We start from the raw sequence: 20,862 nt of genomic DNA on the forward strand, positions 1-20,862 counted from the left end.
CGTGTATGCTCAAGTCCCATTAAGTATAATGACATAGCAAAATGGTGTCCCTAATAAAAATGGAACATCAAGGTAAATTTATACTTTTTTGGAACATTTTCAAACCGTCTATGCTTAAATCCGTGTATAAAAAATCCGTGTATAAGAAGGGCCGACTGTATTTTTTAAAAAGAAAATCCACTAAGCTCTAAATGCAAGCCACTAATTCAGGTGGGCAGATGTGTGCTAAGAAACAAGAAAGCTGGTGCCCATGAGACATGCTCAGCCCAGGAATTTGTACTTGGTATTGGAATCAAGCTCATAAGTCTAACTAAAAGATTGTATGTACAGCGCTGTGTAAATTTACAGCGCTATATAAATAAATGTTAATAATAATAATATAATAATAATAAGTCTTTGATGAAAAAAGTTACTCCAGGTTTTACCCTAGTATTCTTTTTTAGTAATTTGTCTTCTGAGAGAAAAATGTTTAGCTATTGCTGTTGTGAAATAACTGGATCTCATCCAGAGATTTATAGCTAAATCCCAATTGATTGTCTTCCCATCCCAGAGCAAAGCAGTTACCTCTTAGAATGGAAACAATAACTTCAATGTTGTAAGTGCCATAGAGGTGAGAAGAACTATGCATGGAAGGTGAAATGTAAAAACATTATTTTGGCCATTTCAATATATGCAGTTCAGAATAAACAAGAAATGCTACAAGTAATTGCACACAGAAAGTGCCATAAATTCATATTTATTTTAGTAGATTTGAGTTCTTTCCTGTGATGATTGTGTCTTGACTTGAGGTTAGCTTACTGGCTCATCATATAAGGTGCACATGGAAACAAAATGTACAGATGATCAGTACTAGAGCTATCTGCTTGAACTTTCCTCCTTGAAAAGCCTTTATCTTGTAGCATTTTCTGCAAAATGTTTTTTGTTCTGAATGTCTTCCAGGAATTGTCAAGAATAGATACCCAGGGGTATATGTAGTTCTATCCTTTCAGTTTAGGACTGGAAAGTTAAACATCTGTGTTTTATGACTAAAAAAACACATTTACTTAAATGCAAAGCAAGTATAAAGGGGAAATGTGAGTTCTGTTTCCTTTGAAAGCAGTCAGCTCTGAGAAACGGTCTTTTGGTTGGATTGTACAGTTGTTGATGTCTTAAGATGTTGTCCATTGTACAGTCTGGAAGAGAACAGCAGTGCATAGAAGCATTAAGACTTCAAGCAGTGCCACTGTCTCTATGCAACAGATTTGAAGTGCCACAAAAGCAAGCAGGTTAGCAACCCTGCCAGTTCTTGTTCTGAATTCTGGAATGACATCTTTAAGAAGGAAACGAAAACATTTTGTTCTTCGTTTTTTACGGTTTGCGATTTCTAGGCTGAAATGTTGGCATCCAGGGACAATAGTTTTCTCAGGCAAGTATTTTGTACCCTTGGGAAAGTGACTCATGCTCTTCCCAAGACTTGGGTTTGGGGAAATATTCTTGAATCCACTAATCACAAACTGATGTTGAAAATACAGTGGTAAAAAATGAAAAGTACAGCAGTATATGGGGATCTATTTTCTGCTCATTATACAAATGCCATATGCCTTCCATGTGAGGCATAGTCATTTCTTGAATGAGTTCTGGACAAAACTAGGATGTCTTCCTGTTGTCATTCAGATTTTATTTCATATACAGTAAGTAGTGGTATGATGTAGAAACATGATAGCTTCTTTGTGAGGGGTTCACATTGTGGTAAATAAAAGTTTAGTGGTAGTAGTAGAAAATAGCCAGAAACAAAAGTGCATAGGAAAGAATATTGTAAAGCAAATGCTAAAGTGTAGCATCTTGTGTGTTTAAGAAAATGTACAGAAGTGGTTTTGATGAGAAACTTAAAGGACATGGGCTTTGGACTGAAGAATAAAGAAGGAAGGCTATACATTGGAGAATGAGTTTTGACAAAGAGGTCTGCATTTGGTAAAATACCTCCTTGAGATACTCTGCAACAGAAAAAGCTTGTACCATTTCTGATCCCTAACGAAGAGTCTAAAATAACATCTACAGCTGGGCAATGCCTTTATAAGATCCATCCCAAATGCCACAAAAATATGCAAGCTTAAGGCTTTTTGAGAGTTGTCACAAAGCTACATAGTTCAAATAGTAAATTTTGGGGTATAAAATGGAAACATCCAAAAACTGGGCTTGGTATTGGGGCAATGCAGTCAGCAGTTATCTTCAGATAGAGACTGCAGACTGTATGAAGACATTGATGCACAAGTATCAGATTACACCCATTGATACAATCGGGGATGAAGAAGCAATGGCTCTGCTCTTGTGCTTTTCCACAAGAGAGGCAGGGGTCTAGCAAAACTTGGAACAAAAATAAACAGTATTTTAAATAAACAATTGAAATTAAATATATTGGCTTAGGTCTTAAGATGTTAATTTGCAGAAGTTCACATTCTTTCCTCCCTTTGGCAACTATTTCTGTCTGAGGATGGTTTAAAGTCCCCATGAGCAATGTGAATTGGGACATGAGGATAAGTACAGGGAAAGAAGACAAACACTCAAATGATCCTCCCAATTTTGAGTGCTTTCTTTCTCTCCCAAAAGCCACCCTCATAGAGATTTGAAGGCCTTTATAGGGTTTTTTTTCCTGTTTTTGTTGTTTGGTTTGGTTTTTTGTGTGGAATTGAAATCTGCAGAACACCAAAAGTAGAACTGGAAACCTCTTTTGCAAAACATTTTTCTCTTTCAGAGTGAATAAAATGCTTTTTCAAGCAAGATTTTGGATGTTCAACACCTCACCTATTTTTGTGTTTTGATTTTTGGTATGGCGATGAATAGAATAATATTCTAATATTATTTTTTTAAATCTTACTGTACATTTAACAATAAGGTGTAATATCTATTTTCAACATCCTTTTTTAGTGAGCTATATGTTGTCTATAATGTGATGGCATGTTACTGAATTTCATATATATGTAGCTGTCAATCCCTTTTTTATAATTGACAGGCAAATGAGTGGTTATGGAAGCAAAAGCTGAGTCTGTTTTCTGGACTCTTATACAGAGGTGGAAGAATTAGTGAGGCAGTTTTCAAATTTACCTTGTATCAGCTTGTCTTAGAATCAGCATAAAGGAATTGTGCTTTAATTGGTAGCTTAGCCAACTATTGCTCAAATAGAGGGAAGTAAATTTTACTTTGTCTGGTTTTAATTCAAAGGCAAACTTACTGTACTTGCATTTTGTATTTTGTATATTACTGTAACAAGAAATAAAAAGGAGCCCTGGTCACACAGTGGTTAAATGCCTGTACTGCAGCCACTCACTCACAAACCATAAGGTTGTGAGTTCAATACCAGCAAAAGGGCTCCAGAGTCCACTCAGCCTGGCATCCTTCTGTAGGTCGCTAAAATGATTACCTGGATTGTTGGGGGCAATTACCTTACACTTTGTAAACTGCTTAGGGAGTGTTTAAATGCACTGATAAGTGGTATAGAAAGGTACTTGCTATTGCTATTTAAGAATTTTTAGTCTACAATTTGAGTTTCTAAGGCCTAAGTGCAGGGCCATGCTAATCTTCTCTGTATTGTTCCAATTTTAGTATATGAGTTGCCAAAGCGAGACCTAAGCTTGGTTGTTGATGACCCAGGCACAAGGAGGCAAATTTGATGGCAAATAACAAAGTCCACAAGCAGTAGCTTTAGGGGACTTCAGTCATATATAATGATAGCTATTTTCATCTCCTCAGTAAGTTATTTTCATCTCCTCAGTAAGGCATCTTTACAGATGCCATCTTCTCTGAAGATGCCAGTCACAGATGCTAGCGAAATGTCAGGAATAAACTCTTCTATCAAGCCACATAACACCAGTGTTAAAATCCCATCATTGGTTGCCGATTAGCTTCCGGGTGCAATACAAAGCGTTGCTTATTACCTTTAAAGCCCTTCATGGCTTGGGCCCAAGTTACTTGAAGGAACACCTCTCCCTATACAATCCGCCCCGCACTCTCAGAACATCTGGAAAGAACCTACTGGAGTACTCAAAAACCAGGCTAACAACAACTTCTTACAGAACATTTGCCACCACGGCCTCCAAATTGTGGAACAGCTTGCCAGAGGAGATCCATCTTATCACCACCTTAGATGCCTTCAAGATGGCACTAAAGACAGATCTCTTCTGGCGGGCTTACCCACCTGATCTTTTATAAGAGATCTTAAATACTCTACTTCTGATCTGATTGTATGAATGTGAGTGTGAATATTAGTTGATGATCCGTTATTTTAGTGAATTAATAGTAATGTCATTGTTTTAACAATTGTATTTTATATGGAATTGTTTAATTGCTGTAATCCCGCCTCGATCCGCAGAGAGAGGCAGGAAATAATAATAATAATAATAATAATAATAATAATAATAATTCTATCTAGAACATGGCCACATAGCCCAAAAAACCCACGAAAAACATATTTACAGAGATTTTGTTAACTTGTGCATTTGATTTCATTTAAGTCACAGAACCACAGAGTTGGAAGGGGCTCATGTGCCGTAGGCTCTGACTCTCTGTTCATTACAGGATCTCCAGCTAAAACATTCCCTCCAGGTCCAGTCTGTTTTTGAAAATGTCCAAAGAAGAAGACCCCACCACCTTTCTAGGCAATTACAGTGCACCCGTGTCATACACGGGCACATTATATGCTGCTTTCAGCATACGATGGAAGAAGTGGCACCACGTACCAAAAGGAGCAATGGCTCGCGCCACCGTAAGCATGAGCCCCATTACTTCTAATGGGGCTCAAGCATACGCAGAATTTCTTTTACTGCAGTTCCATTGCCGAACCATTTTTCCTGTCGGTTAATTAATTATTTAAAACAGGAGATGAACTACATTAGGCTTGTCATCCCAGTCATATATTTGTATGTTTTAAGTGCTGTGTCATATTTCTAATGTTTCACCCAAACACAACCAAGAAAAAAGAATTGAGGATAGGGGGTGAAGATGCAGGAATGCTTCATTCTCAGTGGTTATTGAGATTTTTTAATTGTACCCAAAAGGTTAATTCATCTGTTATTAATAACTGCCTTTGAGTCAGCCTTGACTCATGACAACCCTGTGTATGAGACATCTCCAAGACCCTCTGTTCCCCCGTTGCTCTGATTAGGTCTTGCAACTTCAATTGAGTCTAACCATCTGGTGTGCTGTCTTCCTCTTTTTCTACTAACTTCTACCTTCTCTAGGATTATTGTCTTTTCTAATGAGTCATACATTCTCATGATGTGGCCAAACTATGACAGCTGAGGTTTAGTAATCTTGGCTTCCACTAGGATATATTTGTTTGTCTTTATGGCCGTCCATAGTATCCTCAGCAGTCTTCTCCAGCACCACATCTCAAATGCATTTATTTTCTTTCTGTCAGCTTACTTCATTGTCCAGCTCTCACATCCATAGATGGTGATGGGGAAAATAATGGCTTATATTATTCTAACTTTCGTGCTTCTGTGTATTGTTTCCCATGTCTTTTTATTGCTTCTTGATATTGTAGTATGTTTCTCTTCTGATCACAGAGGATGCTCGCTCTTGGTTTGAACTTTACTTTCCCAGATCTTGTGGGAAAGGTCTTCCATTCTCCCTTTTTTGTTGCTGTCTTCTATTTCTCTGCATTAATTATTATAATAGTTTACTTTATCTTTGCGCACTAGTCATTGGACAGTTGCATTCATGGTGTTGTTGTTGTTACTTTTCTTCTTTACTGCTTGAAGCATTTCATCTGTTATCCATAATAAATTTAATAATAAATTTTATTTATATACCGCCCTGTGGCGAACCAATCCGGGCGGTTTACAACATTAAAATAACATACAGCATAAAACAATATATTTCCCTCCCCCCTTAAAAAGTTAGTAAATTGCGTATCTAAATTAAAAACACAATAACTAGTTAGAACAACAATAAATTAAACAAAATAATACCAACTGATAAACCACTGCAACTTCAGTTCTTTTTGGCCACCATTAGTGACTTTCTGGATTCTTCCATGACTTTGGCTTTGGCTTCTGACCATAGTTCTTATGGCTCCTGGTCAATTATGCTTAATAGTGCAAATCTATTTCTTACATTGCCTGTAAAATTGATATATTGTTCAGATCTTATTTTGGTATGGTGTCTGTCTTTCCTCTACATTCAACCTTTTGGAGACAGTCTTTGTGTGGTGTTACTATGTGCCGTCAAGTCATTTGTGACGTATCACAGGGTTTTCTTGGCAAAATTTGTTTTCGAGGAGCTTGCTTTTGCCTTCCTATGAGGCTGAAAGGGTATAAAGTGGCACAATGAGTTTCCATGGCTGAGCATGGAAACCCTAGTCTCCCAGAGTCCTAGTCCAGTACTCAAACTGCTACACTGGTTCTGGTTCACACTGGCTCTCCTGGATACAGCCTAGTAAAACAAAATAACATATAATATAATCCTTTAAGGAAAATCCCCGTCTCATTCCTCTCAGTATTCAAATCTCCCTGTCAAATTTTTGTATATGTTGAATACCTGTTGAGTTGATTTTTTTTTTCTTTTTCTCTCCCTTTTCTAGGTTGGTCATGCTTTGTGAGTCTCAGAAATAAAAATGTTGAATATAGTTGTAGATTTAAGTTTCTACAGTAAAGATTCAAATAATATGGCGTCCCAAAGTTGGGAAAGAGTTCATGTCAGCAGTGTTTCTGGATAACGTCAGAGACCTACATTTTTGCATGGTACAACATGTGGATACCACAGAACTTTCAATAAAGTAACCATCATGTGAATTAAGAGACTGTGTTGGATCTGCCTGATCCAAGAGGACAAGAAATTGCAGGTGGGTAGAAGCTGTTTTATTTGCAGTTATTCGTTTGCGTCCACAGATCGGCAGAGGGCCCTGCAAATTATTTACCTTGGAAATGAAAGGCTGGATCTGAATCCTTTGTGTGTCTCCTAGGTGCAAAGTGAAAGACATGTCATGTACTCCTATGCTAAGTAGGGAATATTTTTAACTTTCCAAAAGATGTTTCAAAGGGGGGTGCCAAAGTTTTAAGTGCTGTTTTCAAGGAATCCTTTGACATCTTGATGCTGCGGCAACTTGCTTACATTAGCTTTTAACAAAGACTGACAAGCGTAAAGCTGGAGTTACTGTGTATATCTATAACAGGGGTGTTTAACTATGCATTAGCCCCAGGTGACTTGGCACCTTCCACCGCAACCCCATTACCAAAACTTAATTTCTGTCCCCTAATGCCCAGGAGAAGCCATTTTTCAAAACAGGAAGAATATCCAAGACTACCTTTTGATTCTTGTTCTGTTTTGTTTTTGTTTTTTCTGTGTGTTTAGAAATGTACTTTGCAAGTTTTTAAAGTTCATTTGCTGTGTTCATTGATTTGAAATAAGGAACAAACTCATGTTTGCTGGAAGAGTCTGTACATAGAAGAGGGAAGCAAAACACTTATTTTCTCAATGTTAGTATTACTAAAAATGTTCTGCTGTAACCTGGTCTACAGGCTATAGTCATATTAAAAAGACGCGGAATAAGATTCCCAGAAGTACCGGAAATAAAACATGGATCTCTTGTAGCACACATAGTTTGTCACTTAGTCTGGTATTTTCTTATTGTATAACAGAAGCATGTTCACTACACAAAGCTAGATACTTTAAAGAAAAGTACCATTCTTGAGAAAGTAGTAAGGACTGTGTAAACAGTGCACTTGGCATGAGACAGGTGTCATTTTTCAAATTTGGAATATGAAGAGCTGCTCAATGGTGGTTATAGGATCTGAATGCCAAACTTTGGTGATAGAAAGCCAAGTCAGTTGGTGGAAAGAGTACAGTAACTTTAAGTCTCAGTCCCAGAAATCCCTTGCAGAGAGCAAGGGTTTTATGTTGACTTACGGGTACAAAAAGATTAAAATAAAAATAGACTGTGAACAAGGTTCAGAAGTTTGTAAAACCTGCAAGTTTATATGTCTGAGAGCTAATAGATTTTTGCCAAGCAAACACAACACAGTTTTCATGTCACTTTGCAAAAAGCTTTTAGAAAGATTATTCCCAGGAAGGGAATATATACCTGCCAGTATACTCTAAATCATTATGTAGGAGATTTGCTACATTTTAGTTATAGCAAAATCTTTCCAAATAATGTCAGCCACAAATTCCCAGAAGGAGCACCTTTTCTGTGCTCCCCCCCCCCCCCCCCCTCCCCCCCCCCCCCCCCCCCCCCATTTTTTCTTCTCTTTGCTTTTCCTTGCCTGTCTCCAAATATTTAGAAATCTAATAGGGCCATGGACTTTTTTTAGGTGTTTGTCAGGCATGCTGCACACTCTTGAGTTACCAGTACAAATATACTTATGTTCCAAGTTCCTTTGCTGTATCTCTGCTCATCCTATGCTGAACTGTAGCTGGTGTGATACCTTTTGTATAGAAGATGATGGGACAAAAAGTGGTTAGAAAATCATTCACATTTTGTGCCATGGTAAGTGCTGAAAGTCTAACATCACTGGAAAGAGTGGAAATCATACCTGATTATGAGATTCTTATTTGATATTTAAATATTGCTTTTATCTTTTTTTTAGATTTTCCTGCAGGAGACTACAAATTTAATCTTTTGATAACCTTTAAGAGAAGATACCTACAAAATGCCTCCAAGACCATCATCCGGTGAATTATGGGGCATCCACTTAATGCCACCAAGAATCCTAGTGGAATGTCTTCTACCAAATGGTATGATAGTGACTTTAGAATGCCTCCGTGAGGCCACTTTGTTAAATATTAAACATGAACTCTTTAAAGAAGCTAGAAAATACCCTCTCTATCAACTCCTTCAAGATGAGTCTTCTTACATTTTCGTAAGTGTTACACAGGAAGCAGAAAGAGAAGAATTTTTTGATGAAACACGGCGACTGTGTGATTTGCGGCTCTTTCAGCCTTTTCTAAAAGTTATAGAACCAGTAGGCAACAGAGAAGAGAAGATTCTCAATCGTGAGATCGGTGAGGCTTGCTATAATCATTTACTGTAAATATTTACAAGCATATACTGCCAGGATGGGGAACTGCCCAAACAGCATCTAGAGATCACATGGACTGCCAAAAATGCCAACAAACAAAAACAAGCCAAAGTCCACTTCTGGTCTTGAAAATCTGACATTTCTTAGTGTTAGAGTGGGGGACCGGGGTCAAAATTTATTTAAAAGAGTGTTGTTGCTTCTAGAGGCTTCCAGGAGTTCAGCTGGGGTGGGAGGAATGGGTGATCTGGAGTGGTTGTGGACCACAATAATAGCCTTGGCAACAGTGTACAATCCCAAGGCTGTGCTTCCCCCTGTAGTTTGAAAACATTGAGAACCGAGGATATAAAATACATAGAAATATTTTTCCTCCAACATTAAGAGCTAGTCATGTGATAATAGTTCATATAGTAAATTCATTGTCTAGTAAATAGAGCTGTGATTGGGTGAATGACCATTCTCTGTTTTCTGGATATTCAACAAAACTAAAACATTGGTTTCTGTTGTATGCAACAGTGGTTTGATGTGACAACCACTAGCAGTTATGAGTTATAGCAAGACCTAGACTTCTACATGCACATTCCCAAGCACATTAGAAAGGCAGAGCATTTGCTTGCAGCTACTGCATTTGATCATGTTATGTGAACTAAAAACTTGTACTTCCGTTAACTATGGCTAGCTTCTAACAAGACAGTATCACACCATGGCTTCTGAAGCTGACTAGATTGCACACGCATTGGGTTTTTCACCAAAGTTAATAAATATCTGTTATACTGATTAAAACACATAAAACTGAAACATATAAAACTTAGAACAGAATGATGACATTTCGAGATGCAGTGTGGAATGTGCACATATTTGATTTATATTATAGAAGAGCCCAGTGGTAAAGCTATTAATGCTATTGGATTGTTGTTCATAATCCAAAATTAATAGTGGGATATGAAACCCAACGTAGGTGCTACTTGTACAGCCTGAGTATTTTAAATGTATATCTTGCATCTGTACATTATTATTTAACAATAGCAGTTTAATAAGTGCAGTTAATTGATAATATCTTTTCTTAAAAAAAAAAAAAGGATTCCGCCACCACATTTATTCTGGCTTTATAACTTCTGGAATGATGCTGTTGTAACCTTGGATTTGGAAGCCTATGGGGCAAGAGTAGGGGGAGCAAGGAAAAACAAAGTTTTCCTGTCATCCTGTTCCCCATTTACCTTTATCCATTTTACATGCTCCATGGTGGCAACTTTGGTCAGAACTACTACTGTACCCAGCTTAAGCTCTCCCACCCACCTTGTTCAAGCAGAATGACTAAAATGGTCATTCTCAAAGTCACATCCAGAGAATGGGCTTCACTGCTGCAATCCCTGAGAGTTGATCTTTGGTGGTAGCTGGTGAAGAATACATGTCATTCAAGACAGGAAAAGCTGAGCTTGGGCAGAAGGTTTTCAAGAGGGTTTGGTACCTAGGAAGAAGAGTGCTTGCTTTTTCTGATAATATATCAAGGATCATTGTTGTTGTTTTTTCTCCTTTAGGTTTTGCTATTGGTATGCCTGTCTGTGAATTTGACTTAGTTAAAGATCCAGAAGTTCAGGACTTCAGAAGAAACATTCTTAATGTTTGTAAAGAAGCAGTAGATATGCGAGATGCTAATGCACCCCATAGTAGAGCGTTGTATGTCTGTCCTCCAAATATAGAATCTTCGCCTGAGTTGCCTAAGCACATATACAATAAACTAGATAAAGGTAAAAATTAAAAAGGTTGTAGCAATTCAGTACACTTGTCAGTTTGGTACTTGGGTGCATGGGACAGTTCTTAAAAGAGTGGAATTTGATGTGTGCATGTTCTATAAGTATGTGTAATCTGTTTAGTACAAATTGATGTTTTTAAGAATGCATCATACTTTTCTTGGTATAGTCACTTTTTTTGTAGTTGAAAAGATTTTATTTGGGCCTTTTTTTCTTTTCTTTTGGCATCATTGGCCCTTTACAGACCGCCCGAAAAGGGCAGTCTGCCGGCGCCTCCGCTTGCTCCACGAGGGAACTGCAGCTTCCATACCGTGCGGCTCCGTCGCGCAGCAAAAAGAAGCCACTAAAAGCAGCTTCTTTTTGCGCCGTGGAAATGACACCTCAAGGCGCCAGTGGCGCACTCACAGCGTCATTTCCGCCGCACAGCATGCGGACACTAGAAATGACGCCCCTTTGTAACGGTGCCCGTCTATAACGGGCCATTGTTAGGCTTTGCATAAGTAAATTACTACCAAAGCAATCTTATTGAAGTGTCTCTAGTTTGTTGCTTCAGTCCTAAACATTCATAAGTTGGGCAGAGTACTGAATTGCTTTCGGGATGTAATAATTTTCAGTTGCCCCAGGAGTGTTTGGGATTTGTGGAAAGGGGCAACAGATGGGACATGACTTTCTCTTTTCTACCTGTTATTGTGTGAATATAGCCACTGATGTTACCTTACTTAGTTTCCTTCTATTTCAGGGCAAATAATAGTGGTGATATGGGTTATTGTCTCCCCTAACAATGACAAACAGAAGTATACCTTAAAAATAAATCATGACTATGTACCAGAACAAGTAATTGCTGAAGCAATCAGGAAAAAAACACGAAGTATGTTGTTGTCATCAGAACAGCTAAAACTCTGCGTATTAGAATACCAGGGGAAGTATATATTAAAAGTATGTGGTTGTGATGAGTATTTGTTAGAAAAACACCCCCTGAGTCAGTATAAGGTGAGTATGATCATTATATTCTAAAGATGTTTAAATTCTAGAATATAATGTTGTGTGTTAGAGCGTTTCTTGTTATAGGTAGATCAATGCTTGATATGGAGACATTTGTATTTAAAAAGTGCAGAAGAGGAAGCACTGAAGCTAGTTTGATGTGCATGTGTGTGCGTAAAAGAAGAGAGAGAAAAGAAGAGTGATTGAGCACTTGTGTATAAGAGGGAGTTGTGTAGAAGAGATTTGGTGTGTTTTAATAAGAAATACTAATATTTTTGGTGCTTTTGTAATGTTTACCATACTGGTATCTGGTAGGCTAAATTTTTAAATCATATTCCTTTTTCAAACAGAACAATTATTTCCTTGAAACTATTGAGGTATGATCAGATGGTCTTGTGGGAGGCATGGAAAGTACAGCTGGACAGATTCACCCCACATGAACTGAGGCTAGATCTGAGGATTAGAACAAAGGCAGAGGATTGGACACTTTATGCTAGTACTGGAACTGTAATACTGGATTCCTGTGTTGTTCTATTATTCTACAGAACCCAGAATATCCAGGTTGCTAGTGTCATGTTGAGGATGTGATCAGTATTTGTCCAAAGGCCTTTAGAATTAAGAGGTGTTAAGCTCATTTGTTCCAGTTTTACGAACTTGGCCATAATTAGTTGGACATCAACTTCAGTGAACTCAGCGGACTTACAGCCTAGTGCCATGTATGTTTCCTGTAGAGATTTTCATGGTTACATCTAACTGGCATAACACATATTTATGTGCCTGATCATAGTTTTTCTAAAGTAAGTTCAGTTGGAGGTAATGATATTACTAAATAATACTACAATAAAGGAATAATTGAACAGTTCTCACTTCCAAAAATTCTGCATTCTTTCTCCTTCCCCCATGCCCAATTTTGCTTTCTTTTTCTCTTCATAAAGAAAAGACAAGAGGATATGTGCTTCTTCCTTTTAACTAGGAAAACAATCTGTTTGTGAGGAATATATTTTTACTAACATAGGACCAGTACAAGAGGGCAATATTGACCTTTGGAACTCCTTGTGAATATCAGCTAGTAGAATAACCTGCTATTACTCCATCATTTCTATGCTAGCTAGTGTCATTACAAGCTTACACTATTGTACCTTTTTGTTTTTGAATAGCAAAATGTTAACAGTGCTGGCCTTGTAATGTTTGCAATTAAGCCATGATGCTACAGAAGCAACATTCAGGATAATAATTATGTTTCCCCCACCTATTTCAGTATATCCGGAGCTGTATCATGCTTAGTAGAATGCCCAACTTGATGTTGATGGCTAAGGAAAGTCTTTACACCCAACTGCCGTTGGATACCTTTACAATGCCATCTTATTCTCGGCGTATCTCTACTGCTACACCATACATGAATGGAGAAGCTTCTGCCAAATCTCTTTGGGCTATTAACAGTAATCTTAGAATAAAGATTCTCTGTGCCACCTATGTAAATGTAAATATTCGGGACATTGACAAGGTAAAAACAAACTCTCTATAGAGATGTCATTTTGTGATATATGGGAATTACACTATGAATAACATTAGTTCAAAAAAAAATTGCAAAGGATTCTGTATGGTGTGGTATGAAAGGAGTTCAGTGGGGAGTGGGGTGACACCATGAGTTACCGCACCAGGTGATACCAACCTTAGTGGTGCCAATGCCTCTATATAAGACTTGAGCACATGTGCTTTGTGGCTAATGAGTGATTCTTAAAAATACTCTGCTTTCAGTATTTTGCATGACAAGCTAGGACCATCGCAATCTTGAACTTTATCTGGCTGTGGTCTACATGTAAGCACACTGGTCAAAAATAACATTGTCTCCTAATGAACAGGAAAGTGAGCTTTCTGGTAATAATAATAATAATAATTATTATTATTATTATTATTTATTTATTTATTTATTTATTTACAGCCCACCCAATCACAAAGAATCAGGATGGCAGCCACACCTTTCATCAAAGGTTATCCACTTGAGGTGGCTCAGAGTCATAATTTGTGTTGCCTTGCAGTGGCTGTTCCACAGTTACAGAATTATCCTCTGTACACTCTCCAGAGTCTGGCATATTTATATGTGGGCTCAATTTCATTAATTAGAAGTAATCAGATAAAACATTATTTTAGTGAGGAATTTATGAATAGACATACATTTTTGCACCTTTTTGTTGCTTGGTTATAGAATCACATTGAATCAGCTGCAAATACAAATGAAATTTTATGTTTGAGTTATATCTAAGCAATTTGTTTCCTACAAATATGAATACTACTCTTTTGCCAGGGAGGGCAAGGGGCTTTCTTTAAGCAACCAATTGAAGATCACTTGTCTTATTTGGAGCAAAATAATACTGACTGACCCCCATAGCAGTCTTTGAAAATAGATTGTGACTCTTTCTTTGTGAAACTAATACTTGTCATGCAACTCATATTTTTATATACTTTTAAAATGTGCTAGTTATACTGTATATACTTCTGTATAAGTCGAAAAATTTATACTACAAAATTGACCCAAAAAACCTGGGTCAACGTATGCATGAGTCAATACAATAATAAGTTGGCAGGAAGAGTGATTGTTCACTCCCCAAGACTCTTCCCAGCCTGGTTGCCACCAGAGTGGGGAGCTGGGCTGGGAAGACACAAGAGGAGGGAGCAGGGCATCCTTTACATCCATGTTACATGCCCTTAAATTTTAATATAAATCCAGAATTTTGGCTGCAAAACCTACCCTTGACGTATACACGAGGTCAACCTATGCACAAGTATATACAGTAATTACATTTCTTAATGTTCTTCTTTTAGATCTATGTTCGGACTGGTATATATCATGGAGGAGAACCATTGTGTGATAATGTGAATACACAGAGAGTACCTTGCTCCAATCCCAGGTAAACAATACTTCTGAAACAGTTGAAATAAACCTAGTGATTAAGTTCATGGCTGGCATCTTGTTGATAAGTTATAATGGTGTAAGTCAGATTTATGCCATCATATCTCATATTTTGGTCATTGCAGAGGTTGCCATTCTGTTCTAATATGCGATGACTGAGATCCCTCCAAACGCATCTTATCAACAGTCCACCCCACCCACAATACAGCCATTTCTGTGTTGCCGGGGGGGGGGTGGATCAGCAGGCATACATCTAGCTATTTTTCTTTTAGCTGGATGCAAAGACATTGTCTGTATGGACCTCCAAAGGACCTCTGGAGGTTCTTGTGGATATCTATCAAAGCACATCCAACTAAAGGAAAATAGCTGAATGTGTTCCTGCTGATCCTCCTATTCTCTAACAACTCAGAAATGGCTGTGTTGAGGAAACTGCACTGTTTACAAGATGGTTTGAAGGGGTAGCATTGGGAGATGTAAACTACGTGATATACATATGTCTTCCAATACAGAATATCAACCCATGTTTTCAAAAAATAAAGTGTGGGAGGTCAGAGATCTAAAATGGTCAGCAATCACTTTTATGTCTACAGTATAGTGAGTGGTATCCTCTTAGTTTGAAAACTAGCTTGATTTTTTAAAAGAGGAATGTGTTACATCATTTTCTTTATATTTGTGCTTTTTTAGATTAGCAAATGAAAGGGACAAACATTTTCTTGTGGAATGCTATCTGAACAACATAAAGTCTGCTTTAGATCAGGGGTAGAAATCATGCAGTCTCCACATCCTGTTGGGCTACAGCTCCTAGCATTCTCCATCATTAGGTATGATGGATAGGGTTTTGGGGATTTGTAGTCCATTAACATCCTGAAGATCATATGGTTTCCCAGCCCTACCTAAGACAAACATTCTTTTCTTTCATTAATAGTAAAGCTCTGTGTGAATCGCATAGGATTGTCTTAGGCATGGAATACTCAAGAGATGTTTTGCTGGTTCCTTCCTCTGAAATATAGCTCACAGCACATGGTATTTATTGGCAGCCTCCCATCCAAGTACTGATCAGGGCTGACCCTGCTTAGCTTCCAAGACTAGAAGGATCTCATGCCTATAGCATTATCTGCTACTAAATATTATATCATAGGAAATGACTAACCCCCTATAACATTCTATAGTTTAAAAGGTGAAAAAATGAAAAAATATATTTTAAAAAATACTCTGCTACTTATTACAATGTAAGAAAGGCACGTAGTGGCTCGGTGGTTAAGATGCAGACCCTGACAATTGCAAGATCAGAAGGTAAGCAGTTCAAGACCCAAGTGCCACGTGACACTGAGCTCCCATCACTATTCCCAGCTTCTGCCAACCTAGCAGTAAGAAAGCACGTAAAAGTACAAGTAGACAAATAGGTACCACTTCCATGGGAAGATAACAGCGTCTGTGCAGTCAAGCTTGCCACATGACCGTGGAGTTGTCTTTGACAACACTGGCTCCCTCAGCTTAGTAAAAGAGATTACGCCCCTACAGCCAAACACGACTAGACAGTCATGTCAAGGAAAACCTTTATCTTTACCTTTACTACTTATTAAACATTCTATTATGTGAGTGCAAGTTTACTTCATATCCGGACAGACTGAACTCTTGTATTCACCTCTCACCACCTTAAGACACTTAGAATTGGCTTCATGAACAGCAGCAGCAAGATGCACCAGGAGTATTCTAGGTTTGCTAGTTGTTATGCTATGGTCCAGTAGGAACTGTATTTATGTTCAAAGTGTGTAATGTCAGTGGGAAACTGAAAACATTCTGACAAAACTGTCAGAAACTCAGCAGCCATGAAAGCTTCTCCATAGTCAAATGTTGAATCTTACTTTCATTGATTAACACCTTGATTTATTGGGTGGAGAGTAGTTAGAAATATTTACCAGTTTCAGTTCATCAAAGCCTGATATAAGACCTATTCATTGATCAAGGTCTTAGAGGCCTGTGTGTTGGATGGAGAGTACAGTGGATCCTCCGCATACGCGGTCTTTTTATTGGCGGCTTTGAGCATAGGCTCTCAAAGCCGCCAGCGCGCGCGGGGCAGAAGGGGCGGCGCGTCCCATTCAATTGAATGGGCTCGCGCGCTGCCGTGCACGAGCCCCATTGTTTACAATGGGGCTCGAGCATAGGCGGAAATCGCCATACGCGGCGGGATCCAGAACAGATCCCCCCCCGTATGGCGAGGTTCCACTGTAGTTAAAAATATTTACCCATTTCAGTTAGCCAAAGCCTGATATAAGCCCTGTTTCCATATGTAAAGGTAATATGAGGAAAGTTCTGGAAGATCAGAGGCAAGACCTGTTTAGCCTAGCATTTGGTTTCCTGTACCAGCCAATTAGAAGTTTATAAGAAGTCAAGAAAGAAGTCATGGGGACCCTACAAATGAGAGTGCTCAGGTCTTGCAGACTCAGGGCAGTGGCTTCCTTTATTGAGTCTATCCATTTGGAATGTGGTCTTCCTCTTTTCCTACTGCATTCAAAAGCATGTTGTGTTTTCTAGTGAATCATATCTTTTCATGATATGTCCAAAGTATAAAAATTTCAGTTTTGTCATATTGGCTTCTAGGTAGAGTTCAGTCTTGATTTGCTCTAGGATCCATTTATTTCTCTTTTTAGCAATCCACAGTATCAACACAATTCTTCTGAAGCATCACTTCTCAAATGAGGTTAATCTCTTTCTGTCAGCTTTCTTCCCTGTCCAGCCTTCACAGCTATACATAGAAATGGGAGATACAATGGCATGGACAATCCTACTTTTAGTATTCAATGCTATATGGTGACACTTCAGGATCTTTAGTTCCTTCATAACTGCCCTTCCAAGTCCTAGTCTCCTTCTGCTTTCTTGATTGCAGTCTCCATTCTGATTGATTGAGCCTAGGCAAGGAAAATCTTGAACTATTTTTATGTCTTCACCATATATTTTCAAGTTAGATAAATAATCTGTAGTCATTATTTTTGGTTTTTTAATGTTCAGCTGTAAAACTTCTTTTGCACTTTCTTCCTTGATTTTCTTCAGTAATAATTTCACTAGCATTCCCTGCTACTAATATGGTGTCATCTGTATATCTTAAATTATTGATCTTCCTTCCTCCAATTTTCATGCCACCTTCCTCCCAGTCTATTCCTGCTTTATGTATGATATTATCAGCATATAAATTAAACAGATATGATGATAAGATGCAGCCTTACCTTGACCCCCTTGCCAGTAAAAAATGATTCCATTTCTCCATAACCTATTCTGACAGTTTTTTTTCTTGTCTTGAGTACAAGTTATTCATCAGGACAATCAAATGTTGTGGCACATCCACTTCCTTAAGAATGATCCATAGTTTTTCATGAGCTACACAATCAAAGGCTTTCCTATAATCTATAAAGCACAGACTGATTTCCTTCTGAAATTCTTTGGTGTCCTCCATTGTCCAACATATGTTTGCGATATAATCCCTAGTGCCTTTTCCTTTCCAGAACCCAACTTGAATATCTGGCAATTCTCACTTCATATATAGTTTAAAAAAACTGGTTGTAGAATTTTGAGCGCCATTTTACTTGCATAGGAAATTAATGAAATGGTCCTGGGGTTACTGCAATCCCTGGTGTCCCCATTCTTATGGACTGGAATGTGTATTGAATGTTACCAAACTGTAGGCCATTCTTTTGTTTTCCATATTTGTTGACAGATTTTAGTTAGCGCTACAGTAGATTTCAACTCTGGAGATTGAAGTAGCTCTATTGCTATGCAGTCTGTTCCTGGTGATTTGTTTCTCCCAAGTGCCCTCTCTCATTGATGCCCTGAGGAACTGGTATTTAGTGACACAATGCCTCTATATTATATTTATTTATTTACTGTATTTATATCTCACCCTTCAGCCCTAAAGGCTCTCAGAGTGGCTTACAATTATTATTTTAATTAGACTGTTCCCTGCCCTCAGGCTTACAATCTAAAAAAAAAAACAACACAAAAGGAGAAGGGAATGTTGGTGTGGAAGGGAATCAGGTCCAGCACTTCTTCTCTCCCTCAGAGGCCTGGACCAAGGCAGATGAACTGCAGGGAGGGCTTTTCTTAATCAAGACCGGACCGGATGGCATTGGACCTGTCCTTTCACTCTCCCCAGGCCAGAAGATGACAGTTGGCAAGGAGGGAGAGCTCTTCCTTTTCTCTGAACCTGAAGGTTCCATTTAGCTCTTACCTTGTTACCCTTGTTCATATATTAGCATGCCCCTACTAGAACTGCTACCTTGCATCAGGCAAGGCTTCACTTCAGCATAGTACAGGCACACTTTTGTCAGTTACTTTTTAAAAAAATACACACGCTTGAAAGCATATTATGGATAATATTTCTTGTCACATTGGGAATGGATAGGAAAAACTGCTTTGTGCATCCCTAAACTTCATGTTTAGAGTTGTGTGGAAAACTCTGGCTAACACTGACATTGCTGTATTCAAAAAGGAAGATTTTTTGGGAGAGCCCCAATATTCTTTTGAGTCAACAGAGGTAGGTGATGGGAAATAACACAAGGACTGCCTTGTTAGAATGGGCCTGGGATTTGAGCATGACCTTAGAAGAACTAGTACATGCAGTGTTCAAGAGGCCTTTGTTTAGATAATTCCTTTACAATGTGCTTTGTAGCTTTCCCTTCTCCTCTCTACTTAAAGTACATGTGTAGTTGTGCTGGTTTTTTAAGTGCAGAAATATTTTATACTGGATATTCATACTAAATCTCAGTATTCAAAAAACAGTTTGTTACCAAAACAAAAACAGAATGCTAAAGAATCAGTTTTGAAACCAAAATGTTGCTTATTTAAAACTGTAGTAGCAATTGTATATTTGGGTCAAATTTTCAAGTAACCCCTCTTTTTTTGTCTCTTGCAGATGGAATGAATGGCTGCAATATGAGATGCATATTCTTGATCTTCCACGTGCTGCTCGGCTTTGCCTTTCTATCTGCTCCGTTAAAGGCAGAAAGGGTGCAAAGGAGGTAAAGTTCTGATTAGCTATTATAGTCATTTGAAAAGTAAAGAGAGCAAATGGTTTTAAAATTATTCTTCAGTCTTGTACTGCATCGATCTCTAAACCAATAATGACAATTGTAATTTGCATTGTGATCCCATTTGTAAGTTTAAAGTACCCCCCTTAATTCCTTTAAATCTGAGCTTGCCTATGTAGTGTGTTACTGATAGCTGAGACTAAACAGTGATTATTTGCTCTTTTTAAGGAGCACTGCCCATTGGCGTGGGGGAATATTAACATGTTTGATTACACAGACACTCTTGTTTCTGGCAAAATGGCTCTGAATCTGTGGCCTGTACCTCATGGGTTGGAAGACCTGCTAAATCCCATTGGAGTTACTGGATCAAATCCAAACAAGGTAAGATAATGGTCAATGTTTCCTGTCCCTTTTTAGCTTATTTATACACTGTGAAGTTTATTTCGAATATTCCTTTGTACATTAAATACATTTTTAGCTTTTTAAGGATCACTTCCTAATATATCTTAACAACTATGTCTTATTTTTAAAAATACCTGCCTTATTATAATATATATAATTTAGTTTAATTTTTTCCTTAGGAAACTCCATGTCTGGAGTTAGAATTTGACTGGTTTAGCAGTCCTGTAAAGTTTCCTGACATGTCAGTAATTGAAGATCATGCCAATTGGACTATATCTCGAGAACTAGGATTTAACTACAGTCATGCTGGACTGGTAAGGGAAATTGTTCTTCTAGGTTTTGTTGTAAAAAAAGAGCATGATTCTAATGAGATGGTGCAAAACATAAAGTGTCTGCTACTAGTTCTGAATAATGTGCCCATTGTACGAATCATGTATACCCTTGTTTTACAGAGTAATAGACTAGCTAGAGACAATGAATTAAGAGAAAGTGATAAAGAGCAGCTCCGTGCAATCTGCACTCGAGACCCTCTGTCTGAAATAACTGAACAAGAAAAGGATTTTCTTTGGAGCCACAGGTATGACAGCTCTAGCTAAAGCACCCTCCATTGTGATATTAGATCACAAGTGAGTCTGTGAAAAATAGGGTGGGTAGCAGTAGGCATATTGCAGCCAGTGCCCTTAGTATTGCCGTGTCTGCATTTTAAGTGGGAATCAAACTGGAATAGGTGGCTTAGTCTGTCTGCTACTGTATTTAACTCACCACAGCACCAGCCCTTCAATGAAGTCTTCTGCAGAACCTTGTCC

At 38.2% G+C, this 20,862-nt stretch overlaps 1 protein-coding gene and 1 non-coding gene across 3 annotated transcripts in view; one reads left to right on the forward strand and one right to left on the reverse strand.

The window, feature by feature from the left end:
* Nucleotides 1-3,497: 3,497 nt before the first annotated feature.
* LOC121927445 lies at nucleotides 3,498-3,603 on the reverse strand. Its single transcript, XR_006103213.1, has one exon. It is a non-coding gene; the product is annotated as a U6 spliceosomal RNA (small nuclear RNA).
* Nucleotides 3,604-6,556: 2,953 nt separating this feature from the next.
* Nucleotides 6,557-20,862, forward strand: part of PIK3CA (phosphatidylinositol-4,5-bisphosphate 3-kinase catalytic subunit alpha) — a 34,351-nt gene continuing 20,045 nt past the window's right edge. Inside the window, exons 1-11 of one of the 2 annotated variants that reach the window (XM_042457920.1) lie at nucleotides 6,557-6,817; nucleotides 8,286-8,461; nucleotides 8,562-8,976; nucleotides 10,529-10,738; nucleotides 11,481-11,731; nucleotides 12,981-13,226; nucleotides 14,546-14,631; nucleotides 19,540-19,645; nucleotides 19,883-20,035; nucleotides 20,236-20,370; nucleotides 20,509-20,633. In XM_042457920.1, the coding sequence (XP_042313854.1) occupies nucleotides 8,625-8,976; nucleotides 10,529-10,738; nucleotides 11,481-11,731; nucleotides 12,981-13,226; nucleotides 14,546-14,631; nucleotides 19,540-19,645; nucleotides 19,883-20,035; nucleotides 20,236-20,370; nucleotides 20,509-20,633 (1,664 nt within the window). In that variant the 5' untranslated portion in view covers nucleotides 6,557-6,817; nucleotides 8,286-8,461; nucleotides 8,562-8,624. The remainder of the gene's footprint in view (nucleotides 6,818-8,285; nucleotides 8,462-8,561; nucleotides 8,977-10,528; nucleotides 10,739-11,480; nucleotides 11,732-12,980; nucleotides 13,227-14,545; nucleotides 14,632-19,539; nucleotides 19,646-19,882; nucleotides 20,036-20,235; nucleotides 20,371-20,508; nucleotides 20,634-20,862) is intronic. The other variant, XM_042457919.1, reaches the window with a different exon arrangement.

The sequence above is a fragment of the Sceloporus undulatus genome, chromosome 3, assembly GCF_019175285.1.
Source record: "Sceloporus undulatus isolate JIND9_A2432 ecotype Alabama chromosome 3, SceUnd_v1.1, whole genome shotgun sequence".
NCBI lineage: Eukaryota > Metazoa > Chordata > Lepidosauria > Squamata > Phrynosomatidae > Sceloporus > Sceloporus undulatus.